The 27,647-nt window shown below is 48.4% G+C and overlaps 1 protein-coding gene across 5 annotated transcripts; it reads right to left on the bottom strand.

The window, feature by feature from the left end:
* Positions 1-6,540: 6,540 nt before the first annotated feature.
* On the bottom strand, positions 6,541-16,125 carry CDC25B (cell division cycle 25B). 5 transcript variants are annotated; one of them, XM_040247872.1, is made up of 16 exons: positions 15,719-16,107; positions 14,816-14,922; positions 14,119-14,170; positions 12,325-12,366; positions 12,133-12,169; positions 11,758-11,880; positions 11,532-11,654; positions 11,199-11,333; positions 10,679-10,759; positions 10,381-10,560; positions 10,107-10,202; positions 9,355-9,417; positions 9,114-9,212; positions 8,791-8,924; positions 7,980-8,091; positions 7,417-7,825 (listed from the first exon to the last, which is right to left on the bottom strand). In XM_040247872.1, exons 1-16 carry the CDS (start codon positions 15,916-15,918, stop codon positions 7,685-7,687), a joined length of 1,725 nt encoding a protein of 574 aa, XP_040103806.1. In that variant the 5' UTR covers positions 15,919-16,107; the 3' UTR covers positions 7,417-7,684. The 5 variants fall into 5 exon arrangements, with proteins under 5 accessions (XP_040103810.1, XP_040103807.1, XP_040103808.1 ...); XM_040247876.1 differs by lacking the exons at positions 14,119-14,170; positions 14,816-14,922; positions 15,719-16,107 and adding exons at positions 13,391-13,752; positions 13,853-14,109 and having other exon boundaries at positions 6,541-7,825; XM_040247877.1 differs by lacking the exon at positions 14,816-14,922 and having other exon boundaries at positions 7,685-7,825; positions 15,719-15,903.
* Positions 16,126-27,647: the final 11,522 nt, after the last annotated feature.

Here is a 27,647-nt window from a genome sequence, read left to right as displayed (position 1 = left end):
GAATACTAGAGTGGGTTGCCATTTCCTCCTCCAGTGGACCACATTTTGTTAGAACTCTTCTCTGTAACTCATCCATCTTGGGTTGTCCTGCCTGGCATGGCCTATAGCTTCACTGAGCTTCAATATCCCTTTACCACAACAGGGCTTCCCGTGTAGCTCAGTCGGTAAAGAAACTGCCTGCAATACAGGAGACCCGGATTCGATCCCTGGGTTGGGAAGATCCCCTGGAGAAGGAAATGGCAACCCACTCCAGTATTCTTGCCTGGAAAATCTCATGGACACAGAAGCCTGGTGGGCTCCAGACCATGGGGTCACAAAGAGTCAGGCACTACTGAGCAACTAACACTTACTTACTTATTTACCACAACAAGGCTATGATCTATGAAGCAGTCTATTAGGTACAGCCTAACTCAAATGAGTTAAGTGAGGCAACATGTGAAGTGGACAAAGCAGAGCCTAACACATAGTCAGCACTCAGTAAATGTTGACAAACATTAATGCAGAGGCAGGATAGGAGAAGGTGTCAGAAAGGCCTTGGTCAGTACTGGAAAGCAGGTGGAACCTTCTGGCCTGGAGGCAGTTTCAGAAGAAGAAAAGTGAAATAAAATACTACAATTCATATCCTGTAATAAACCACAATGGAATAGAATGAAAAGAGTATATCTATATTCTTTATGAATATGTATGTATATATACATATATATGTGTATATAGTGTGTATGCATATATATATTATGTATATATATGTATATATATATATATATATACATAACTGGATCATTTTGCTGTATACCAGAAACTAACACAACATTGTAAATCAATTATAAAAAACTGAAATAAATAAAGCACTATAAAAAAATTAGAGGAACTTGAAGGAAGCAGCTGGCTGGATTTGAGGCCTCACTCACCTGCCTAGCAGCAACCAGGGGCTACATTTTCCCATCATTTCCCTTTCCCCTCCTCTGGCTGTGGGCAGAGATGCCCATTGCCCTGATCCCCAACTCTGCTCTTCTCAGTGGCCCTCCAAGTTGGGGGTTTGCCTGAAGCCCCTTCCCCATGCTCACACTCTCCATTGCTCTCTGCCTACTTCTGGGTGAGGTCTGCCCCACAGTGGCAGGCAGCCTTGTGTTTTCCCCTTCCCATCCCCCTTGACACCCACCACCAGGATGCACATGGTGACTGATACTCAATTTGGACAGCAGTCTCCGTTCCCCACTCACCCAAGCCACTGCAGGGTCCTGAAACACTGATGGGCAGCCTGGCTTAGAAAGCTATACTGCTTCTCCCAGACATCGAGACCAACCCCCAGGTTCTGCTTACACACCTCCAGGGACAGAGGAAACCCACCCCCAAGACAGCTGGGAATGCTTACTGATGATATTTACAAACCCTGAGACCTCAGGCCAGACCAGTTGAGCCATCACCTACGTCTGGATGAGGGGAGGGCAATTCCATGGATTCTGCCAGCCCCAGGCAGTAGGTTTTCTTAATGTTTGATAAGAATGTCCCTGATGGCTCAGACAGTAAAGAATCTGCCTGCAATATGGGAAACCTGGGTTTGATCCCTGGGTTGAGGAGATCCCCTGGAGAAGGGAATGGCAATCCATTCCAGTATTCTTGCCTGGAGAACTCCATGGACAGAGGAGCCTGGCAGGCTACAGCCCATGGGGTTACAAAGAGTCGGACACGACTTAGCGACTACACTTTCACTTTCAAGAATTTTTAGCTGTTTCTCAAATTGTAGAGAAGGAAACTAAGAGGAAGAGATTTGCTGAGAGTTCAGGTAGGCTGAGATTGAGTAGATATGGCTGCCCTAGAATAAAGAAAACCAAAGTAAGGCAAGCCTTATACTTCTATCCCCCTTCACCTCCCAGGGCCATCTCAGAGATGACGTGCCCTATGTGGGTCACCAGACAGCTCCCTCTGCCTCTGTACCAAATCCCATCCACCGCCTCCTAACAGCTTCTCTGGTGCAGTAGGACAACAGTCTCCTACACAGAGCAGCTGGGCTTTTCCTTTGTAATCCATCACCTAAGGGCATGTCCATGTGCAGAAAAGGCTCAAACCCTCAAATTGGCCCCTTTCTTTTAATTAAACATTTTTAGGATTATCCTTTTTACCCATCTGGTCTTGTAATCCCCATGTTGGCTCTAAGTAATAGCAGCCATAGCAGACTCTTGTATGGCACCTGGAGTAGGCAGGCCCTGTTCTCAGTGCTTTATATACACCAACTCATTTGATCCAATTCACAAGCCTTTGACGGCGGGGCTTTACTATCTCCATTTTGCAGATGAGGAAATTGAGGCACTGAGATCAAGAAACTTTCCTGATACCACATATGTACTGAATGAGGTGTCCTTGTCCATAAATTTCAGTGTGTTTCATGCTCTCCCCATGTGGCCCCTTCTCCCCCATCCCCTCAGGATCACCACAAAGACTGTCAGCCCCCACCTCCAACTCCTAGAGGCCATAACCCCAGCCCTGCTTACCCACAATAATCTAACCCTGGGAGCTCCCTTCCCACCCCGTTTGGATAACCTCCTTCCCTGGTATTCCCAACCCCAACCCAGAAGGCCCCTTCCAGAACCCTCCCCTCAGGGAGCCCCAGACCCCACGTTTGGCTGGGCTCCAGGAGGACTAGGCAGTCTGTGATTTGTCCTTTCAAAGGCTGCTCTTCCTGCAGGGCTGAGAGCCAGGAGGCCCCACGAGGCAGCTCAGACCCAGCCACGTGAGGCCCCTTCCCTTCCCGCTGCCCCAGGCCCCGATGACTCAGAGCCTGGCAGCTGCGGTCACCACCCTTCCCCGGGGTGTGAGTGCTGGTGTGGGCAGGGTGGGGGAGGAGGCAATCCTAGCAGCACTGCTTGGCATCCACACAAGCTCCTGTTGGGTGGGAATGCTTCTTAGCTTCTGTCTCAGAACCAACTGTCTCTTTTGAACAATAGGCTGAGTAACTTCATATTATCCAACATTCTCTCAAGGCACGAATTTCAAGGCTGCAGAACAGCAACTTCTCCATCATTGCTCAACTTCCCTCTCCTGATTGTTTCCAGATTCCACATGACTACAGACCTTCTTGTCTAAACATCCTTCCTTTCTGTACCAACAGTTTTATTGCTTCTGGAAAGTAGGGTGCTTGTGTGTTCAATCCCAGGGATAAAGACTTCTAAAAAATCATTAAGTTTTCTAGATGGCTGTGAGCTGTGGTCACTAGATGGACTCAAGCCAGTGACCTACAAGCCAGTGACCTAAAGAGTCACTTTAACTTTTTAAAGAATCTGACTTGAGAAAAAATTAAGACTAATATTAGCATTTCAACATAGGAGAGTCAGAAAACAGGCTGAAATTCCTGCAACTGCCATACCACGGCATGTAGATGCATGCAGCGCTGGACAGTGAACAGAGCTCTTTGCTATAAACAATCACATTTTCTGGTTAAGAGAGAAATTAAAATTTACCAATCCTAATGAAAATATGGAACAACAAGACTCTCAGACACAGCCGGTGGGAGCTAAGTTGGTATAGCAACCTTGGAGAACTATGTGGAAAATACATACGCTATGATCCAACAGTTCCACCCCTGGTATAGTTCCATCTTGAAATAGTCTCAGATAATCTAAGGGCAGAATGAAAATGTTCTATCTCTTAACTGTGGTGGCAGTTACCAAACTGTACATCCATCAAAACTCACAGAAATATATACACACAAGAGTGAATCTTTGCTTTATTTTTTTTTATTATTATTATTTTTTGCTTTAATTTTTAAAAGATTTAAAGACTAGGGAGGGACTTCCCTGGTGGTGCAGTGACTGACTCCATGTTCCCAATGCAGGCGACCCAGGTTCAATCCCTGGTCAGGAAACTAGATCTCACAGGCCACAACTAAGACCTGGTGCAGCCAAATAAGTAAACAAATAAATGCCAGGGAATTCCCTGGCATCCAGTGATTAGGACTCTGCTCTTTCACTCCCATGGCTCAGGTTCAATTCCTGGTTGGGTAACTAAGATCCTGCAAGATGCATGGCAAGCCCCCAACCCCCCAAAATTTAAAGGCCAGAAGAAAAAAAGTAGAATGAACAATTTAATTTAGGAATATATCCATATAGTGAGAATAAACTATTGGTAAAAGAAACAGGATGGACCTCAAATCATTATGCTGAGTGAAAACAGTCAGACACAAAACTGTATGAAGCTTAAGAACAGGTAAAACTAATCTACTACAATTGAGGTCAACTAGTGGTGACTCCAGAGTGTAGGTAACTGGGAGAGAGCGGGAGGAAAGCTTCTGGGATGCTAGACATGTCAACACGTTGAGCTGTGTGGTGCCTTCTCACATCTGTGCCCTATGTTTAAAATATGTACCTTTGAGGAAATGTCAGTCTTTCCCCAATTTAAAAAGAAAACATTTTTTAAGTTGTCATTGCAAGTGACAAATAGCAAGCAAATCCAATGATCCCCAGCCCCCTGACTCTGTCAGGCCTAGCACAGGATCCTGTGTGACCCTTAAACCATGTGAGTAGGCTGCATGTGGCTGCTCCCAGGCTCCTAGCCAGAGGTGGGAATTCCTGCCCTGACTTGGCATAAACAAAACAACCTTTAAAACTGGCTGACAGCCCAGGATTTTAAACCACTTCCTTGCCTGATCCACCCCACTTTTTGATCATCCAGGAATAAAGTTATATCTTCTCTTCCTGATAGGGACTACAGCACCTCTGCCCTATCCTCTGAAATTCCCAGGACAGGGAGGTCTTGGCCCAACCCAAATTGGAGAGGTGAACCCTAGCACCCTCTCTACCGGGCCCAGGCACCAAGCCCTTCTCTCAGGGAAGACTCTTGTCCTCACTTGATCAAGGTCCCTTTCTTTTGTTTCCCCTGCAAAATGAGCTAAATGTGTGACCTGGTGTGGTTAGGAGACACTAGGTAAAAGTGTTTGGGGCAGACTAAGTGATCACAGCTGACTATGATGGGTTATGAGTGGGGCAGAGGTGTTGTGGCCACCTCTGCCCCACCTAGCTCAGCACCTAGCTCAGTCTGGATGGTGTTAAGACACTCAGCCCCCATTGCTTTCTCCTCCTCATGTGATCTGATCCACATGGCCAGGGTGGTAAGAGGACTTTTAGTGCAGAAGCCAAGCAGCCTAGCCCCACCTTCTTGCCTCTTGCGGAGGTGGGAAGGTGAAGAGTGGGAGTCCTGGGCAGCTGGAGTATCTACTCTGCTTGTATCTGCTGTGTGGCCTGGGGCAGGTGAGTGCCCTTTGAGTATCCAGGGGCCTTCCTCCTCATAAAAACAGACCACTTGAGCATTCAGGGTGGTGCAGGCAAATCTCAGAATTGTGCCCAGGGCTCTCTCTCTCCTCTCCCTCTACTTCTTCCTCTTTCTCAGGGGTCTGCACAAGTATTTTCCCTTTTCTGGGGTAAAGCCCCTCACCCAGATAAGGCTGGCTTGGTGCCAGCTGCCTGCTCAGTGGAGGGGGCTTCTGGGCTACACTTCTTGAGTAGAAGTCCAGCCCCGCCGCCCCACCCCCACCCCCCTGCCAATATCATCCCTCCTACTTATTGTGCCCTTGCAGCAGGCTCAAGATCAAGATTGAAGACCAAGGAGCTTAAGAAACTTGGGGTTGAGGGGACAAGCTAGAGACAGGGTAAATGTCCTTTAGACTCAGCCTAGGACTCTCTTTTCTTATTGCTCTGGCAAGAAACAGCCTGTTTTCCCACCTGCAGAATGGAGCAAATAATCACAGCAAGGTAGAACTTTAACAAAAAGTGGGAATGACACTTGACATGTTGTGTGAGCACTCTGTATCAGGCAGTGTCTTAGTTGTACATTTGCAAAGGAGCCCCTACCATCATAGCTCATATTTGGGCTGGTGTGGGAGAGAGTAATTTGCTGTGGTATTCCAGGGGGATTTCCTGACACATCCAGGTTTCTGGTTCTCCCAGATCGGCCCTTTCCCACTGTTTTACCTTGACCTTGGCATCTCCTAAGTGGTGGAACCTTTGCTGGAGTGCTGGGGATAATGAAAGTCATTTCCCTAATAGAGCAGGGAGGCTTCTGGGAGGCATTAACATTTGAAATTGAATCTTAAGAGAAATAGCAGCTTGAGGAGAGCACTCCTGAGCATAATATTGCAGATTCAAGGACTAGGAAATGTGAACAGCAACTATGGGGGATTTAATTCAGCGAGAGGTGAGGAATGAGGCAGGAGAGGGTCTAGGTCCTAAAGGCTATGCGACTTTTAAGTTTCTGAAGGCAATGGTGAGCCACTGACAGTTCCAGAGAACAGACTTGACGATATCATTCTTGCCTTCTTGGTGCAGAATTTAAGAATGGAGAGCTAGTTTAGGAAGGTGGACCCCAGAAGTGCTTGAGAAGCCAGATGAGGGAAACAGGGAAGCTGAATCCAAAATCTTGGCAAGACTTGGGAAGAGGGTATGAGGCCACCTCCCCAGGAGTCTTCCAGCCCCAATCCGGTGACTTGCCTCTGCTGTCTTATACCATCAGGGTCTGCCATAGTCTTATTAAGGGCTCCACAGGACACAATGCTACTTACTCAACTTGCTCAGTGCTTTATTGAACCAAGACCCTTCCAGATGACTCAGCAGAGCCTTCAAGAAGCCCTGCCCATATCCCAAGATTCAGAATCCAGAGGTGGCTGGCCTTAGTTTAGCTGCTTCCATAACATTTCCTTTTGAATATCTCCAAATCTTAAAGTGTAAAGATTTTGTTACAGACAGGCACATGTATACTCCTGCTGCAGGCAGTCACACTCACCGAAATGCCTTCAGTTCAGTGGTTTGTGGGCAAGGCATTGTGGGTCTATGGCCATCCATACATCCACCATCCATCCACACTTTCATTCGTCCATCTGTCCGTCCGTGACGGACAGTAGCAAGTTCTGACATGGGTTCAGCCCCCAGGGTTCACAGCAGTGAGGGCTAGGTTTCCAGTGGGCTCAGGATGCAGGCCTTAACCCTCACCCAGGGGCCTCCATGGATAATAACATCCCTTTCCGAGCCACAGAAGCCAGGGCCAAGTGGGTTATGAATGTTTGTATCTTTAACAACTGGACAGGGAAAACCTAAACCTTAGCCTGTAACTATTCTGAGATGGAAAAAAAAAAAGAGATCAAGCATACAAATAACACTGAAACAGGAAAGAGGAAGAGCTCATGCCTGTGCTGGAGATGTTCACATGGAGAGACGAGAAGAAGGAAGGGGAGTGTGGCACACATACTTAGGAGTGTGTTAGCACCTGGGACACGGTGCTAACTCCAAGGGTAGCGGTGGATCCTCCTAGGAGGCTGGAGCTTTCTCTCAGCCACATACATATAAACAAAGCTCTTAGGAAAAAAGAGGCTTTTCTGAATACAGCAAGACAAAGGGTTAACCCAAACAAGGAAGAAAAAGACACCAAAAAGGCTCCTGTTAGACACAAATACTTCCTTTGAGCTAGACTTAATCCAATTTCACTTAGTCAGCAGGCTGGGCTCTCCTGGAGTGAGGGTGGGGGTGTCACCAGGATATGGCACATGACTGGAATGAGACAGAGGCTCAGGGCTGGTGCAGGCAGATAGGACACCCTCACCGTCTTTTCCCTGGACAGCAGACCCTCAGCCCCGGAGGCCACAGGGCGGCTGATGCCCAGGCCGCACAAAGCAAGGAAGGTGGGTGGGACAGTTGCTGGCCCTTCACTGGTCCTGCAGGCGGCTGCAGAGCTCTCGCCGGCTCCGCTCGCCAGCCCAGCTGCGTGTCTTGAGGCGGAAGGTCTTCATTTCATCCTTGAAGTCCTCATGGTTCATGGGCCGGTAGTCTTGAGGCTCACAGAAGGTCTGGGGAAGGATGGGATGGGGCAATCAACATGGGGAACTGGGCAACTTCAGGGAGGACCCTGTCCTTCTTTATCTGAGGGCTACTGCCTGGTCAACCCCTTTCCCTGTAGCCCAAACCTCCCACGGAGGCTATGGCCACCCCCACCCGTGGTACCGGGTGCTGTGGGAAGAAGTCCTTGTAGCCGCCTTTGAGTATATACATCTCAGGATAGTAGAGGCTGGGGTAGTCGTTGGAGGCTCTGTCTCGTTCCCTGATGAAACGGCACCTGGGACCAGTAGGGGTGTGGGGGTGAGAGCTGGGTGTGCAGTGGGATGTATCAAGGGGCCTGCTCCCTGCACCCACTCCTCTGGGAACCACAGAAGGCTTGAGTGCAGGAATGTCAGCCACAAGAACACTTTTAGTTCAGTCTAGCTAATTGGTTCACAAGAGGTTGGGGAGACAGAAAAAAGCAAATCAAAGGGGCTCTGTGTTCAGAAGAGAGTTACACAGTCTCTGTCCAAGACATTTCTTCTGGGCCAGGAAAGTGGAGGCAGAAGGGAGACAAGTGAACCAAGTTCCAGAGGCAAGAGTCAGAAGGTCTGGACAAATCTTGGTGAGGAGATGGAGAGAGGAAAGAACAATCAAACCCTGGAAGGTCAGCGTCACTGAGGACTGGGACAGGGCCTTTGGATTTTAAGGACACTGCTGGAGAGTTAGAATTAGGTTTTGTGGGGATGGCGGCAATGGACAAAGGGAAGATGGGAGGCCTGACGGAAAGGATGAGAGGAAACAGGAGGACAGTGCCATGCACAGGGAAGCAGGGATACAGTCTGCTCCACGCTCCAAGGTGAGGTAAGAGGCCCAGATCAAGGAGGGGCCAGGGCTGGGCTCAAGCCTCTTGGCCACTGGATGGTGCCAGCACCCGAAAGCCTAAGCAGGGAAGGTGAGGAGCAGCACTAGCTGGCTGGACAGAGCTGGGACTCACATGCGGGGGCCCCGCTCAGATGAAAATTCACAGTGGAAAATGAGGATGATTCTCTTATCCAGGCTGCAGGGTGTGATGGGGCTCTGCAGCAGGAAGGTCTCGGCATCCCGTTCCAGAGGCAGGTTCACAGCAGTCTGCCAGAGAAGCCAGAGGTCAGGCCACAGCTGTGCATGGCTGACCCTGCCCTGTGCGGTCCCCATCTTTCAGAGGAGTGACTCCACCTCTTGAAGGCAGATCCTACCCCATGAGAGAGTGCATCCTCTGGGCAGAGGAAGGACAGAACTGGATGAGTCTTCAGGGCCTCTCCCATCACCCTGCCTCACCTTGATGTGCCCGCCTTCATACTCATAGGGGTATCTGCAGTCGACAATCACAAACTTCTCCACGATGTGGCTGAACTTGCCTGTCAGCAGAGCCACCACCTGCAGGAGGCCACAGAGGTGGGTCCCAGTGGTTCAGGCTGGCAGGCAGGGGCTGACCCAGTACCTGTAGCCTGACTCCAGGGGAGGTTAACAAGCAAACAGAAGTCCCAAAGGAACCGAAAAATAGCTCATCCCTGCATACCGTTTCTGGTGAGATGTACTTGAGATCTTGGTGCTTTCCATCCACAGTTTGTAGGAGGAAGGCCTGAAGGGAAGGGGAGAGAGACAGTGACATTGGCAAAACTAGGAACCTGAGAAAAATAAATTTTTCCTCAAGTCTGAAAGCCAAACTTGCTTGACTTTCCCTTTTTTAAATATTTACTTGTTTTATTTGGCTGCATCCAGGCTTAGTTGCATGGGATCTTTGATCTTCACTGCTGCATGTGGGATTTTTTGCAGCACGTGAACTCTTAGTTGTGCCATGTGGGATCTAGTTCCCTGACCAGGAATCCAACCCATTGGCAGCGTGGAGTCTTAGCCACTGGACCACCAGGGAAATATCTGCTTTGACTTTCAAATTAAGCTCTGGTTCCCATAACAACCAAGAGGTGCCTCTAGGGTCTGATCCCCAGAAAACAACCTTCCAAGGGGAAATGAAGATGGGAGCAGAGGATATGGACCCTCCATGCCTCCTGTCCCCATGCTTTGCCAAGCAGGCCTCAGGAGGCCCCAGGCAAGACGGAAATCTTCTCCAAGGTGGAGATACCACTGATGCCCTGGACAGATTTGAGATAGGAGATCAAAGAGAGCCAGAGAGAGGAGTCTGGGTGAGACTACAGGATAAGATACAAAGGACCAAATGAGGGGCTTCTGGGAGAATGGGAGTCACTGAAGCAGTTGCTGGGCTCAGGGGCCACATGAGACCGAGCCTCCTGAGGGTCCCACTGCTGGTACCTTGGAGTAATCCCCGATCAGTTCTCGGTGGTCACTGTCCAGGATATTCTCAATCTCATCATGACACAGAGACTTTGAGCGGAGAATGCGGGCTTTCTGTGAGGCAAGTGACAGCCAGGGTCAGGGGTGAGGCTGTCCCTCAGTGCCCTGTCTGGTTAGTATCCCCCTTCCTTGCACCCTGCCCCCCTCTACAAACCCAGCTGAGAAGGGCTTACAGGGTGGACTTGGAGGGTGGCAGTCCAGCCCAGGCCCAGCCCAGGAGTGGGGTACTCACGGGTTCCTCAGCCTCCTGCAGTTCCTCCTCCGGAGGGGTCACACTCCTTTTCCGCTTGTTCTGTACAGGCAGATCCCGGTCCTGCGGGCGCTCCAGCCTCTTGAGGATGGGCCGGATCACACTGCAGGGCATGGACGGAGAGCGGAAGAGCCGCTGGCACTTGCTGTACATGATGAGGTCCTGGCAGAGGCAGCAGGTCTGGGGTCAGTGTTCCTAGCCCCTGCTTTCCCTACCAGTCTCACTCAGAGGGTAGGGCCCCACCACTCCCAAGTTTTGAGGGGCCTCTCCAGGGGCTCACCTGTTCCTCTTCCTTTTCTGAGGTCTTGACCAGTGGGGCACTGATGAGGCTCTCCATGCCTGGGGGAACTACATCATTCTCCTGAGGCCAGATCAGCAAGGGTATGGTCACACTCGCAGGCACAGTTCCAACACCTAAGGCCCCGAGTCCTCCAGGGCGGTTTTCCCAGTTCTCCCAGCAAAATTCCAGGCCAGCAGCCCTTGGTGACCCTGCTCACACCTCCACACGGGGCAGCCCCCAGGACCAGGAAACTGCAGGATCCCACTCGCCAGAGGGACTTGCATAGATATGAGAAGCATGGTGATACAGGAAGACCAGGCTTCCCTTTGCCCTGTCCATCCACCCTCCACTGCAGGACCAGCCACTTCCTCTTCTCTGATTGGCCAGAGGTCAGGCTGTGACTCAGTTCTTCTTCTGACATTGAAATGAGGTCACAGTCTTGCTGTAGGAGCTCAGAGCTTACCTCTTTCAGATCTCAGGAAGGGAGAGGTAGGAGGCCTGACAAGGCAAGGCCGTTTACCTTTAAGTCAGTCTCCAGGATATCCACGAATCCATCGTCTTCCTCAACAGCCCCTGTGGAGGGGGTCAGGGAGAAGTGGCATCGGGCCAGGGGGATCAGTTCCTCTACTTCCATCTTCCGCTCAGGGGTGAGACACTGCGTGGGTGACGAAGGAGGAGAGGAGACAGAGGAGACTCAACATGGGGCCCCGAGACAAGTCTCCACCCTAACCTTCTGAGAAATAAGGTTCCCACTGCCTCAGGGCTCAGGATCACCCCCGTTTCCCGGGCTGCCTTCACAGGCACCTGCCCTGCGTGCATGCCTGCCCTGCATGGGTCAGCTCTCCTGGTATACCATCAGGTCGGGAGCTGAGCTTGGCCTCTGGGCAAAGGCTTCTCTGCGGCTGGCCCACTCCCCAAGAGCACAGGAGTGGCTGGGATGTGTGGGTTTCCCTGGCATCTTGAAGACAAATCCATCCTGTGGGCAATACAGGGGGGTGCATGATCAGATGCCAGAAAAACCACTCCAGTAAGCCCTCCTCTCCCTGAAGTGCTTCGACTCTGGCCTTCTGGAAACGCACATTCTCTTTGTCCTCCCCAGAGCCATGGGCAGCTTGGTCATACGCCTCAGTCTTCCTCCAGGTGCCAGATGCTTGGGAGTTGGTGATGTTCCGTAGCACAGGACTGTGGCCCAGAAGCCTCCCCTAGACAGCCAGGAGGGCAGTAGGTACAGAGGCTGCATTCCTCTAGTGCCAGCCCAGGCCCTACCTTCTCCCATCCCTGCTCCAACTCCCCCAGATCCCCGGTCCACCTCCAAAGCCCCATCTCCCATAGCCAGACAAGGGACACCCAACTGCCTCAAGTCCACCCTCTGAGAACCAATCCAGGTCCCTCCTGCCCTCTACATTCCTGGCCAGCAGGCCCAAGTCTCCCAATGGGCCTCAGACGACACTCACCGGCAAGGACTGGAAACGTCGGATGGCAAACTGCTCACTGCAGAAGGAAACGGGGACACCTCAGGCCTGGAGAGTCAGGCTGTGCCAGAGAACATGCCGGGTGCCCCTCTACCACAGAGCCCTGTACATCCTGGGGCCTAGTCCACCCACACGGGGCAGGGGAGCCTGTGCAACGAAGGCCAGAGCACTTACTTTTGAATAACTCGGCTGGCTGCCTGGATGGCCTGTTCGAACCTAGGACAGAGAAGAGTCCCATTCAACCTAGGTCTCCTCACAGCCCATTGCCTATCCCCAGCCTTGGGTCCTCAGTCCACAAGGCCCAGGGGAGCCAGAGCTCAGGCCAGGGGAAAGAGGAGGTAGGAAGAATGCAGCACCTGTCATGGGCCCAGGTACAGGGGAAGAGGGAGATAGGAGGCAGCCTGGGATTTTAAAAGCTGCCCTGAATGGAAAAGGGCTGAAGAATGGCAGTGACAGAGACAGCTGGGGTAGGTCTTGGGGTAGCTGAGGAGTTACCAAGACAACGGTCTCACCAGCCTGCCCACAGGCCTTCCACCTGTATGCAAATCACCTCAGCAGGGCCATATGGCTGCCAGGAAAGGCATCCATCCATCCTACGACAAGCCTTGTCCCGAACATGTGGGTGTCTCCAGGGCCTGGATACCAGCAAGGCAGGGCTTCCCTCCCCTTGTGTGGGACAGTCATGGCTCTTCCAAAACAGGGGCCTGGTTCAGTGTGCCCCTGGATCAGCCCTGGTCTGCCATGTCAGACCCTCTAGTGACAAATGTCCAAGGTCATTACCTCTTCTCCCTCCTGTGGAATTTTAGAACCCAGCCTCTGTCCCACCCCCTCCTCCTGCCTTAGAAGAGACCAGCAGGCAAAGAATTCCAACAGATGTTCCTTTGGAGCCTAGCTATGTTACCAGGGACCACCTGCCAGGAAGGGCTTTTGTGTCTATGTGTACACACACACACACCTCTTTCTGTGTAACCGTTAAGACAGGTGCAGTGTTGGTGGTGGGAAACCGAGGGCTAAAGTGTCAGGCGGATAGCCCACCCCACCCCCCCCCGACCCAGGTCGGGCAGGGTGGCTGTATGCAGCCAACCTGGCACCAGGATGACCAACTTAATTGGCTTGGTTTTCAGTCTGCACCTGGGCCCTAGGGGTAAAGCAGGTTCAGCTCTGTGTTATCATCAAAACCCAACCTGCAGTCCCCACACCACCACCCATTGCTCTCCCCATTTCCTGTTTATGAACGAACCTGCAGCCCAGCCCAGTCTGATCAAAGGCAATGGGAGGAAAGACAGCCACCGCCCTAAACCCAAATCCACAGTCCCTCAGCCCAGGCCGGGGATGCCCGTTGTTCCCAGTAATTCCTGACAGCTGCTCTCCATGCTGGGGCCTGAACAGCTGGATGGGAACAGCTGTGCTCTGGAAGGTACTACTCATGCTCCACACCAAGAAGCAGAGAATTGTGTTGAGCAGAGCCCCCCAACTTCTCCACTCTCCTTCACAAAGGGCCTGGTCCAAGGGCTGGCCAGCAGATGAAATGTCACTGAAACAAGTGGTTACTGATAGGAGGGCCAACGGCCAAACCAGCTTGCAGCAACTGTATTGTTTGGCCTAGAGTAAATTAAAAATTTTGAGTTAGTTGGACCATATTTTTAAATTGTGATAATTCACAGGAAAGAAAAATATGTGTACAGGCAGAAAGGGCACATACAGTCTGGTATTCCCACAAGAGGCTCCCTGTGGCTACTGTTCCTTCCACCCTGGTCCTGAACCCATTCTAAGCTGCTCCCATGATAGCAGACCCTTCCCTGAGACAAGCAGAATGCCAGGACATGGGAAGGTCAATTAGCGCGCCTATATGGGGGTTCAGGGAGGTCTGTTTGCTCTCCCAAGCTCCCCTAGTGAGTTTAGGGTGGAACCAAGATTTCCAAGGGCAGGTTCCCCTCCTTGGCCGTGTGGTCCCTCTTCTCTACTCACGTCTGCTCTGCCATGTTGGGGTCCATAGGGCTGGGAGAGTCCATGCACAGACCTGAGAGACAGAGTGCCTTGGTTTGAAAGTGGTGGCATTTCCTGCACACTTTTCCCTACCATGTCCCCACCCTATTCAGAGAAGGGGGAAAACCTGTTTATCTTAGGCCTTGATACATTAAAACTGAAAAAAAATCCACCCATAGACCCCAAGGGCTGACACATTGCCAAGTTACACAGGGCTCCATTCCCTATTTACTATTCTCGCTGGAATTGCCTATTACTATGGAAACTTTAAAGCCTAAAGTTTAGGCTTTAAACCAAAATTCTGCTAAGCATTTTTCTTGAACTGATTTAAAATAATTTCTTCTAGAAGAGATTACAGCTTTTAACGAAAGTTAAAGCCGAAGGCAACTGAATGTTATAAAATGACAGACTTTCCAGCCTAATTGCCTCCCAGGTGGGGCTGTGGTTTAGGACTTCGGCGCCTAGTTTTAAATAGTAAGATCTCATCTCACTTGGAGGACCCCACCCAGCACCCCATCGCTCAGCCAGTCTATGCTGGGTGTGGTATGCCCCACCAGAAGTGAGCAGGGGGAGCCTGCTGGGGTCCCATCAGGTTGTGGTGAGGATGTTAGTCTGATCAGCAGGGAAGTGGGGAGGCTCGGGTAGCCCCCCAAACTCCCCTGGCACCCCTGGGCCTCACCTGCATCAGAAGATTCAGAGGACTCAGACGACAGGGAGGATTCAGACGCCCGACGGGACAGGGATAGGCATGTGAGCAGGCTGCCTACCTGACTCTTTGGGGTCTCGCTGAGAAGGGAGCAGGGACCCAGGGAAGGAGAAAGGTAAATGTGGGGCTCAAGGGCTGGCTGGCCCATGTTCCCACCAACACCGCGCCCCGTCCCCCAACCTCTGAAGGGCCCTTCCAGTCACTGCACTGTCTCAGGGAGGTGATGACATCAAGGATCTACCCTCTTCTCAGGCCTTCTACAGAGGCCCTAGTGTCTTCTCTTTGTTGATTGATTAAAGGTTCTCCTGGGTACAGGGAAGGTGAACCCAGAGCAAGAGCAAGGAGGGGGGCTGGGACCATCCTGGGGAATGGTGGGGCAGCAGACAGCCCTAGAGGGCCATCCCCTAAACTCTAAAGGTCTCTACCCACCTACAAGGCTTTCTGGAGGAATGGCCAAGCCTTTGGCCTTTATTGCTTCAAGGACAACCCAGCCTGGAGCTGCAGACTTGCTCAGGGAACAGGACCAGTGTTTAACCCCTTTACCCCAGGAAAGAACTGAGGGTGGAGGGAACAGGACCACCCTCAAATTCCCCCTCCAGGCTCAGGATCCCCTGCCTGGGGCAAAATGGTGGAGATTTGAGCCAAGATTAGGGAGGCAGCATGGTGGAGGTGGGGAAGAGGGTCTCCAGAGAATTGTGGCAACCAAGAACAAGTCACCTGGAGGGTGTGAGCAGCACAGCTCGGTCCTGAGCCTTGAAGCAGGCTGTGTCTGGGATGCCTCTCCGTTTGGTACCCATGCCGGGTTCCAGAGAGGCCTGGGACCAAACCCTAGTGCAGGCCTCCCATCCCACACCGAGCATCCCTGGGGCCCCGTACCTGCCGAGCCCAGCGAGGTGGTGCATAGTCTGGGTGAGGGTGGTGACTGGCGAGGAAGCGGCCGCGCGCTCCGGAGACCCCAGGAGGCCATGAGCCCCGAGCCGGAGGCCCGGGAGGTGGCCAGGACGCTGGGCGCCACCGCGCATGCCGGCCGGACTGAGAGCCGAGCCTGCCACGGGCTCCGGCTGGGGCAGCTCCATCGCGGTGGGGCGGGCGAGCCTGGCGTAGGGCGACCAACAGACGCCGGGCACAGCTGGCCTGGACGAGGTAGGGAGCCGGCCCGGGGTGGAGGGGAAGGGAGGGAGGAAGAGCAACGGGGCAGGAGAGAGAGAGGAGAGGGAAGTGGGGAGGGTGGGGAAGGGAGGAGGGACACGGGGACAAGCCACCAGCCCAGGAAGCCTCTAGCAGAGGCTGCCACCTCCACCTCCTTATATATTCGAAAAATAACAGCGGGCGCGCCGCCGGACGCCACCAATGGGGGCGCAGTAAAGAAGAGAGGCGGGACAGAGGGCGGGGCTAGTGTGTTGGAAGGCGCCGAGGCTGGACCAGCCCGGCCTCGCCCAGTTCCAGGCTTTGGGTCGGGTGGAGGAATCAAGGAATTAACCCTGGCACTTCCTCCCAGCCAGGGTTCAAGGAGCCGGGCTTCTCAAATTCCGATTCTCAGTATGTGGTTTGGAGCTACCCACCCTCGCAGGGAAGAGGGCCTCAGGAGATGCAACAACTCCGTAGAGTAGCCTCAGAGGGACCCCACCGTTTAACATCACTTACAAGTAACCGGCTGGCATCATGAGAGCCTCCATTCCAGGAATCTGCGGAATACAGCTGTGCAGTGCGGTTCTGTGTTCGCCGATCCACTTTACCGACAGAGACGATGAGGCGTAGAGAAGTTCAGTAACTCGTTCAAGGTCACATGACTGTGCAGAAGGTAGAGTTGAGATTCACCCTAGATACATCTACTCTCCCAGCTTCCCTGACCCCGAGACTGGCAGCTCCTGGGGACGGGGAGCCCCCAGTGCTGGAGGTGGACCTGCGGTGGGGGCCGACACATAACTAGCCAGTCTTTCCGGGGGTCCCCGGTTAGATGTGATCCCAAGCCGCCCAGTTTTTCCTGGCAGCTCCAGAGGAGGCTCTAATGATTGGTCTAGTCGTGAGTTTTGGCAGTGAGGACAAAGGAGGGTGTCAGCAATCTCCGAACCCAGTTATGGAATGCCTATTGATGGTTTGGCTAATTTGGTGCCAATGTTTAATTGGTGTTTCTTTGATCAGGGAGGCTGAATTTGTCACTGGTTTTAACTGAGCATCTTCTAATTATCTGATTACCTGCTAGTGAGCTCACTGTCCTTGACTGTGGTGGGAAGGCTGCACTCAAAAGCTAGTGGGGAGTAAGCTGTTTTTGCACCCCATCTTTCCAGGGAAGAAGTGGCCTCCAGCTTATCATGTCACAGCTCAAGAATGCTGGCACTGCAGCCTTGAGCCCCTTCCCATACAACTCCAATCCTTCAGGCCAAGGAGCAGTAGTCGGGGGCGGGGTGGAAAGGGGGTGGCAGAAAGGAGAGCTGGGCACTGGGGGCTAGGGCAGGCCAGGAGAAACATGGAAGAAGGGAATGAGAAGACCCCAGTCCCATCTGAGAGGGATGAGGAGGGTGGGGATGTGACAAAAGTAGATCATGAAGCCCAGATAAATCTTCAGGACCCTTCCCCAGTCACTATAGTGAATGTGTTGCATATTCTTCCCGAGTTTAGTCTGAACAGTCCTAGGCAATAGAAACAAAATGGGAGACACATAGGTAATTTAAAATTTTCTAGCAGCAGCAGTAAGCAAATTTAAAAACGTAACAAGAAACAGATGAAACTTTAATATTTTATTTAATCTAATACATTGTTTTTAATTTCAGCTTGAGAACTTTTTAATATTTTTATTTATTTGGTTATGCAAGCTCTCAATTGGAGCACGTGGGATCTTGGATCTTTGCTGTGGCATGCAGGATCTTCAGCCATCGCATGTAGGATCCCGGTCCCCAACCAGGGACCAAACCTATCACCCCTACACATTGGGAGCATGGAGTCCCAGCCACAGGGACCACCAGTCAGTTCAGTCACTCAGCCATGTCCAACTCTTTGTGACCCCACGGACTGCAGCACACCAGGCTTCCCTGTCCATCACCATCTCCCAGAGCCTGCTTAAACTCGTGTCCATTGAGTGACTGATGCCTTCCAACCATCTCATCCTCTGTCATCACCTTCTCTGCCTGCCTTCCATCTTTCCCAGCATCAGGGTCTTTTCCAACGAGTCAGTTCTTCTCATGAGATGGCCAAAGTATTGGAGCTTCCACTTCAGCATCAGTTCTTCCAATGAATATTCAGGGTTGATTTCCTTTAGGATTGACTAGTTTGATCTGCTTGCAGTCCAAGGGACTCTCAAGAGTGTTCTCCAACACCACAGTTCAAAGGCATCAATTCTTCGCACTCAACTTTTGTTATGGTCCAACTCTTACATCCATACCTGACTACTGGAAAAACCATAGTTTTGACTAGATGGACCTTTGTCCACAAAGTAATGTCTCTGGTTTTAATAGGCTCTCAAGGTTTGTCATAGCTTTTCTTCCAAGGAGCAAGCGTCTTTTAATTTCATGGCTGCAGTCACCGTCTGCAGTGATTTTGGAGCCCAAGAAAATAAAGTCTGTCACTGTTTCCATTGTTGCTCCATTTATTTGCCATGAAGTGATGGGACTGGATGCCATGATCTTTGTTTTTTGAATGTTGAGTGTTAAGCCAGCTTTTTCACTCTCCTCTTTCATTTTCATCAAGAGGCTCTTTACTTGCTCTTCACTTTCTGCCATAAGGGTGGTGTCATTTGTGTATCTGAGGTTACTGATATTTTTCCTAGCAATCTTGATTCCAGCTTGTGCTTCATCCAGTCTGGCATTTCACATGATGTACTCTGCATATGTTATATAAGCAGGGTGATAATATACAGCCTTGACATACTCCTTTCCAGTTTGGAACCAGTCCATTGTTCCATGTCCAGTTCTAACTGTTGCTTCTTGACCTGCATACAGATTTCTCAGGAGGCAGGTAAGGTGGTCTGGAATTCCCATCTCTTTAAGAATTTTCCACAGTTTGTTGTGATCCACACAGTCAAAGGCTTTGGCATAGTCAATAAAGCAGATGTTTTTCTGGAACTCTCTTGCTTTTTCTATGATTCCACAGAAGTTGACAATTTGATCTTTGGTTCCTCTGCCTTTTCTAAATCCAGCTTGAATATTTGGAAGTTTTCCATTCATGTACTATTGAAGCTTCACTTGGATAATTTTGAGCATTACTTTGCTAGTGACCACCACGGAAGTCCCTAATGTAATGGATTTTTAAAGTTATCATTTCAACATGTTATCAATATAAAAATTATTGATGAAATGTTTTACATACTTTTTTTCCTGATACTAAGCCTTCAAAGTCCAATGTGCATCTTACACACACAGCACATCTTAATTTGGAACTGCCATATTTCAAGTGCTCAGTAGCCTCAATGGGCTACTCTAGTGGACAGTGTGTATCTATATATTCAATTGTATGCCCATATTTTTATAAATCTACAAACAGTATATAAAACAACATTTTATACCTTGCTTTCTTTTATTTGAAGATACATTTACTCAATTCCCTAATGCTGTACATTTATTAGCTTTTAAATGATGCAACAGATATGCACAGAATGAATTCCTAAAGAGAAATTGCTGGACAGAATGGGCTTTATTGAAATCTTCTTCTCCTTTTCCTAAATCTCATTTTCTGAAGCTGACTGAGTTTTTGAAGAACAGGTAGCAGATCATTTACCTCTCCCCTGTCTCCCAGTACCTCAAATAGGCCCGAGCCTGAGGTTGGTCTCTCCAACCCCAATATCCTACTTCTAGAAATTTCTTTTAAGATGATAAAAGTACATACAGATGTATGTTTATAATATTGAATAACAATGAAAAATGAAGAGTAAGCTGAGTGTCCTTCAATAGGGGCCTAGGGCAATAAGGGTGGTTCCCGTACACTGTGCAATACCTGAAGCATCTAAAGAGAACAGGCATTGGGAGGGTAGGGATGCTTGAAACCCGGCAGGCCCAATAATTCTTGTTGTTCAGTCACTCAGTCGTGCCTGACTCGGTGACCCCATGGACTGCAGCATGCTAGGCTTCCCTGTCCTTCACCATCTCCTAGAGCTCACTGGAATTCATGTCCATGGAGTCGGTGATGCCATCCAACCATGTCCTCCTCTGTCGTGCCCTTCTCCTCCTGCCTTCAATCTTTCCCAGCATCAGGGTCTTTTCCAATATGTCAGCTCCTTGTATCAGGAAGCCAAAATATTGGAACTTCAGCTTCAGCATCAGTCCTTCCAATGTAAATTCAGGGTTGATTTCCTTTAGGATTGACTGGTTTGATCTCCTTGCAGTCCAAGGGACTCTCAAGAGTCTTCTCCAACACCACCATTTCAAAGCATCAATTCTTCGGTGCTTAGCTTTCTTTATAATCCAACTCTCACATCCATACATGACTACTGGAAAAACCATAGCTTTGACTAGACAGATCTTTGTCTGCAAAATAACGTCTCTGCTTTTTAATATGCTGTCTAGGTTTGTCATAGCTTTTCTTCCAAGGAGCAAGCATCTTTTAATTTCAAGGCTGCACTCACCATCCACAGTGATTTTGGAGCCCAGGAAAATAAAGTCTGTCACTGTTTCCATTGTTACCCTATCCATTTGCCATGAAGTGATGGAACTGGATGCCATGATCTTTGTTTTTAGTTTTTTTGAACGTTGAGTGTCAAGCCAGCTTTTTCACTCTCCTCTTTCACCTTCATCAAGAGGCTTTTCAGTTCTTCTTCACTTTCTGCCATGAGGGTTGTGTCATCTGTATATCTGAGGTCATTGATATTTCTCCCAGAAATCTTGATTACAGTTTGCGCTTCATCCAGCCCAGCATTTCACATGATGTACTCTCCATATAAGTTAAATAAGCAGGGTGACAATATACAGCCGTGATGTACTGCTTTCTCAATTTGGAACCAGTCTGTTGTTCCATGTCCAGTTCTGTTGTTTCTTGACCTGCATACAAGTTTCTTAGGAGGAAGGTAAGGTGGTCTGGTATTCCCATCTCTTTAAGAATTTTCCACTGATTATGGAATGATTACCCATTGGGCTTTTGGAAAATAGTCTCTTACAGAAAGGGTCCCTAGACTAAAAGCATTTTGAATCTCATTGATGCACATATTTATTGATATGAGAAAATATTTATAATATGGGCTAAAATATTATGCCAAGTGTGGTCCCATTAAAAACAATATGCACAGATAAGTATCCTACAAGGGTATTCTCTGAGCGGTGGAATGAATGGTAATTAAATGGTTTATCTTAAAATTTTTCTGTATTTTAAAATATCTTCCAAAGAATAGGTATAATTTTTAGATTAATTAAAAGAACATGGTAGTACAGTGGATTAGAATCTTCTGGCCAACACAGGGAACACAGGTTCTATCCCTGGTCCCAGAAGATTCCACGTGCCATGGAGCAACTAAGCCCACACAACACAACTACTGAGCCCCTGTGCCCCAGGGCCCACACTCAGCAACTACCGAAGCTCACGCTCTGCAAGAAGAGAAGCCACCCCAACTGGAAGCCCGTGGACTGCGATGAAGAGTAGACGCCATGTGCTGCAACTAGAGAAATCCCGCAGGCAGCAACCAAAACTAAACAAATAAAGTTCTAAAAAATCAAGAAGTACTTAATCGGCCTTCCAATGCAAGGGACTAGGGTTCAATCTCCGCTCAGGGAATAAGAGTCCACATGCAGCAACACAACTTCTGAGCTCACAGGCCTCAACTACAGAAGTGCACATGCCTCAACGAAGAGCCCAACTTGCACACCACAATGAAGACCCAGTGCCACCAAAAAAGAATGGAAAAGAACATGATCTCCATCTGGCCATTCCTCAAATGATTAAACATAAAGTTACCATGAGAAAAGGAGAAAAGCAAAGGAGAAAAGGAAAGATATACCCATTTGAATGCAGAGTTCCAAAGAATAGTAAGGAGAGATAAGAAAGCCTTCCTCAGCGATCAATGCAAAGAAATAGACGAACACAATAGAATGGGAAAGATTAGAGATCTCTTCAAGAAAATTAGAGATACCAAGGGAACATTTCATGCAAAGATGGGCTCGATAAAGGTCAGAAATGGTATGGACCTAACAGAAGCAGAAGATATTAAGAAGAGGTGGCAAGAATACAAAGAACTGTACAAAAAAGATCTTCACGACCAAGATAATCATGATGGTGTGATCACTCACCTAGAGCCAGACATCCTGGAATGTGAAGTCACGTGGGCCTTAGAAAGCATCACTATGAACAAAGCTAGTGGAGGTGATGGGATTCCAGTTGAGCTATTTCAAATCCTGAAAGATGATGCTGTGAAAGTGCTGCACTCACTATGCCAGCAAATTTGGAAAACTCAGCAGTGCCCACAGGACTGGAAAAGGTCAGTTTTCATTCCATTCCAATTCCATTCCAATCCCAAAGAAAGGCAATGCCAAAGAATGCTCAAACTACCGCACAATTGCACTCATCTCACACACTAGTAAAGTAATGCTTAAAATTCTCCAAGCCAGGCTTCAGCAATACGTGAACCGTGAACTTCCAGATGTTCAAGCAGGTTTTAGAAAAGGCAGAGGAACCAGAGATCAAATTGCCAACATCTGCTGGATCATAGAAAAAGCAAGAGAGTTCCAGAAAAACGTCTACTTCTGCTTTATTGATTATGCCAAAGCCTTTGACTGTGTGGATCACAATAAACTGTGGAAAATTCTGAAAGGGATAGGCATATCAGACCACCTGACCTGCCTCTTGAGAAATCTGTATGCAGGTCAGGAAGCAACAGTTAGAACTGGACACGGGACAACGGACTGGTTCCAAATAGGAAAAGGAGTACGTCAAGGCTGTATATTGTCACCCTGCTTATTTAACTTATATGCAGAGTACATCATGAGAAACGCTGGGCTGGAGGAAGCACAAGCTGGAATCAAGATTGCCAGGAGAAATATCAATAACCTCAGATATGCAGATGGTACCACCCTTATGGCAGAAAGGGAAGAAGAACTAAAGAGCCTCTTGATGAAAGTGAAAGAGGAAAGTGAAAAAGTTGGCTTAAAGCTCAACATTCAGAAAACTAAGTTCATGGCATCCAGTCCCATCACTTCATGGCAAATAGATGAGGAAACAGTGGAAACAGTGGCTGACTTTATTTTTCTGGGCTCCAAAATCACTGCAGATGGTGACTGCAGCCATGAAATTAAAAGACGCTTACTCCCTGGAAGGGAAGTTGTGACCAACCTAGACAGCATATTGAAAAGCAGAGACATTACTTTGCCAACAAAGGTCCATCTAGTCAAGGCTATGGTTCTTCCAGTGGTCATGTATGGATGTGAGAGTTGGACTATAAAGAAAACTGAGTGCCGAAGAATTGATGCTTTTGAACTGTGGCGTTGGAGAAGACTCTTGAGAGTCCCTTGGACTGCAAGGAGATCCAACCAGTCCATCCTAAAGGAGATCAGTCCTGGGTGTTCATTGGAGGGACTGATGTAGAAGCTGAAACTCCAATACTTTGGCCACCTGATGCAAAGAGCTGACTCGTTTGAAAAGACCCTGATGCTGGGAAAGATTGAGGGCAGGAGGAGAAGGGGATGACAGAGGATGAGATGGTTGGATGGCATCACCGACTCAATGGACATGAGTTTGAATGAACTCCGGAAGTTGGTGATAGACAGGGAGGCCTGGCGTGCTGCAGTTCAAGTGGTCGCAAATAGTCAGACACGCCTGAGTGACTGAACTGAAATACCATGAGACCCAGAAATACCACTCATATACCCAAGAGAAATGAAAACACATATTCTTGCAAATAAGTATTTATAGCAGTTATTTATGATTGCCAAAAGGTAGAAACAACATAAATGCCCATCAAGCTGACATTTTGATAAGCAAAATGTCATAAATCTGTACAACAGAATATTATTCAGCCATAAAAAAATAATGAAGTCTTAATAGATGCTACATAATGGATGAATTTTGAAACATGAAACTAAGTGAAAGAAGCCAGTCATAAAAGATACATATTATATGATTCTATTCATTTGAAAGGTTCAGAACAGGGAAATTTATAGATGGAAAGTAAATGAGTGGTTGTTTAGGGCTAGGCAAAGGACAGGGAGTGGATAGGGAGATGACAGCTAAACAGTATGAGATTCCTTTATAAAGTGACAAAAATGTGCCATCTTTCCAATTTTCCACCTTAGGGAAGTCCACAGTCCACCTTCCTTTCTTTTGGCTCAGGCTGTTCAACGTTGCCCACCAGGCCTATATTCATTCCTCTTAGCTCATCACTATTCTTTGTGCCTCTCAGCAAACTTTTCATTTTCAAGAGCCTGTAGTCTTTGCTATTGAAGAAAACTTGGAACATTCAGCAAAGTAGAAAATAAAAAAAAAGCTCAGCCACAGTGATTTCACCCAAACATCCATTGATTATAAGCCAGGATAGGTGAGGGGGTAGGAGGACATAAGTGCACATGGAAGAACCTTCCAAAATGTCGACCTGGTTTCCTGAGGATTTATGGGAAGGAGTGCTGGTGGCGCTAGTGGTAAAGAAACCACCTGCCAATGTAGGAGACGTAAGAGATGCAGGTTCAATCCCTGGGTCGGGAAGATCCCTGCTATCCACTCCAGTGTTCTTGCCTGGAGAATACTACGGACAGAGGAACCTGGCGAGCTACAGTCCATGGGGTTGCAAAGAGTCGGACATGACTGAAGCAACTGAGCACGCACATCCTCAGCTAGGTGTACCTACATTTACTTCTGCATAGGGACCACAAACCCATTATGGGCCAAGCACTGATCTGGCTCTTATGAGAAAAAGTCTCCCAAGTTTTCTTCTGGACCTTGCAATTAGAAGGATATTTTTTATGTCGAGATGGGAGGAGGGGGGCAGGGAGAGAAACCCTCCCTAAGTAAGACATCAAATCCAGAAGCAATAAAGGAAAAAACTGACAGATCTGCCTATTTGAAAAGATTTTTTTAAATTCTCATATCTGAGATTCCTTATTTGTTGCTCAGTGGCTCAGTTGTGAGATTTCTTAGGCTAAGTTAAAGGACAGCGCCAAACTGGGAGAAAGTATTTTCAATATACAAAAAGATTTTATGTTCAGAGCATATGAAGAGTTCCCAAAAGTCAACAAAATGACAAATACAAGAGAAAAAAGGCAAAAGCCATGACTAGAAAGTTCTCAGGCTTCAGATGGCCAATACACATATGAAAAGAGAAACGCACACTAAAACAACACACAGCATACAAGAGTGAATTTCCTCCTACTGCTTTAGCTGCTCCTCCCAAATTCCTTGTTAGACTTTCTTGAGCCCTTAACCTTGGAGAACCCAGGGCACTGTCTTTGGTCCTCCTTTCTGTTTTGTCTACACCCATTTCCTTAAAGCTCCAGATCCTCAGCCTGTCCCTCTGGGTCACAGCCTTCCTCTCTGCCTACTCCTCATGGTACTTTAAGATTTAAAAAAAAAAAAAAAACAGTACAATTCATTGTTTTAAGAACTTGTCATTTTTATGCATTTGGTGGAAGAAGAGGTTTCAGGGATTTGTATGTATGTATATATGTATGTATGCTTATGTACATACATGACATTATTTCTGTAAGTGCAAACACATACATTTATGGCTAAATGCATGGAACAGCACAGAAAGTGACCCCCTGAGACGTTATCAGTGTTTATATATGGATTGTAAGATTATCATCAAACAGATTTAAAACTATAACTATAGTGTTGCTTATAAAAATAACCTAAATGTGTACCAATAGGCTTCACTGATTAGTATTCAACCATAGTTGGGACAATATACAACCATTAAAAAGTTTGCAGTACTTTATCAATAAGGCAAAATTCTCATCACTTGGTGCCAGGTAAAGAAGCATTTAGAAAATTCAGCAGTGGCCACATGACTGGAAAAGGTCACTTTTCATTCCAACCCCAAGAAGGGCAATGCCAAAGAATGTTCACACTACCCCACAATTGCACTCATTTCACATGATAGCAAGGTAGTGTTCAAAATCCTTCAAGCTAGGCTTCAACAGTATGTGAACCAACAACTTCCAGATGTACAGGTTGGATTTAGAAAAGGCAGAGAACCAGAGATCAAATTGCTACCATCTGTTGGATCATAGAAAAAGCAAGAGAATTACAGAAAAACATCTACTTCTGCTTCATTGACTATGCTAAAGCCTTTGACTGTGTGATCACAACAAACTGGAAAATTCTTAAAGAAGATGGGAATACCAGACCATCCTACCTCCTTCCTGAGAAACCTGTACACAGGTCAAGTAGCAAGTTAGAACTGAATACGGAACAATGGACTGGTTCAAAATTGGGAAAGGAGACCCTGCTTATATAACTTAATTTTGCAGAGTACATCATGCGAAATGCCAGGCTGGATGAAGCACAAGCTGGAATCAATATTTCTGGGAGAAATATCAATAACCTCAGATATGCAGATGACACTACCCTTATGGCAGATAGAGAAGAGGAACTAAAGAGGCTCTTGATGAAGGTATAAAAGGAGAGCAAAAAAACTGGCTTAACACTCAACATTCAAAAAACAAAAATCATGGCATCGGGTCCCATCTCTTCACAGCAAATGGATGGGGTAACAATGGGACAGTGACAGACTTTATTTTCTTGGGCACCAAAATCACTGCAGATGGTGACTGCAGCCGTGAAATTAAGACACTTGCTCCTTGGAAGGAAAGCTATGACAAACCTAGACAGTGTATTAAAAAGCAGAGACAAAGACTCTTTAAGTGTCTTAAAAAGCAGTGACTTTGCTGACAAAGATGTGTATAGTTAAAGCTATGGTTTTTTCCAGTAGTCATGCACAGATATGATAGTTGGACCATAAAGAAGGGTTAGTGCAAAAGAACTGATGCTTTGGTATGGTGGCCTTGGTGGAGACTCTTAAGAGAGTCCCTTGGACTGCAAGGAGATCAAACCAGTCAATCCTAAAGGAAATCAACCCTGAATATTCACTGGAAGTTAAATGAATGATGCCAAATCTGAAGCTCCAATACTTTGGCTACCTGATGCAAAGAGCTGACTCATTGGAAAAGACCGTGATGCTGGGAAAGATGAAGGCAGGAGCAGGGGGAAGACAGAGGAGAAGATGGTTGGATGGCATCACCGACTCGATGGACATAAGTTTGAGCAAACTCGGGGAGACAGTGAAGGATAGGGAAGCCTGGTGTGCTGCAGTCCATGCGGTCGCAAAGGGCTGAGCGACTCAATGACTGAACAACAAAAAAGCAACAGGAGATGGCAATATATGCCTACGATTCGTTTTATGCGATAATTTTTTTAAAAGAAAACTACATGTGCCTAGAGATAAGACTGGAAGAAAAGGTATCCAACCATGAGCTGTGCATCTCTCCAGGTGTTGGGATGAAAGGTGCTTTTTTAGTTTCCATTATTTTTCAGTTTCCGAAAAAAAAAAAAAGGCGGGCTATTTCTACCTTAATAAAATAAAAAAGACAAAATACAGTTGTTATCCTTTGTAAGCTGCAAATCTCTGCCCGCCCGGAGCAAAGGCCGGGCACACAACCGCAGCCCTCACTGCAACCAGTGGGTCGCCAGACGCCACAGCGCTGGCCTTTCCGGCAGGCCGAAGCGCCCCCGCGCGGTCTGTCCCGGGCGGCGGGGAGAGGGGTGGGCGCGGAGGGCTGGAGGCGGTGCCCGGCGTCCCCGCGCTTCCCGCGAGATCCCGCTCCGCCCGCTCCGCCCTGCTCGCCGCGCTCCCGGCTCCCCGCTCCCCGCGCCGCGACACTTCCTGTCTTCAGCTCCCGCGCCG

This window comes from Oryx dammah, unplaced genomic scaffold (assembly GCF_014754425.2).
Source record: "Oryx dammah isolate SB20612 unplaced genomic scaffold, SCBI_Odam_1.1 HiC_scaffold_10, whole genome shotgun sequence".
In the NCBI taxonomy this organism is placed as follows: Eukaryota; Metazoa; Chordata; class Mammalia; order Artiodactyla; family Bovidae; genus Oryx; species Oryx dammah.
This window is presented reverse-complemented; position numbering and strand designations above follow the sequence as displayed.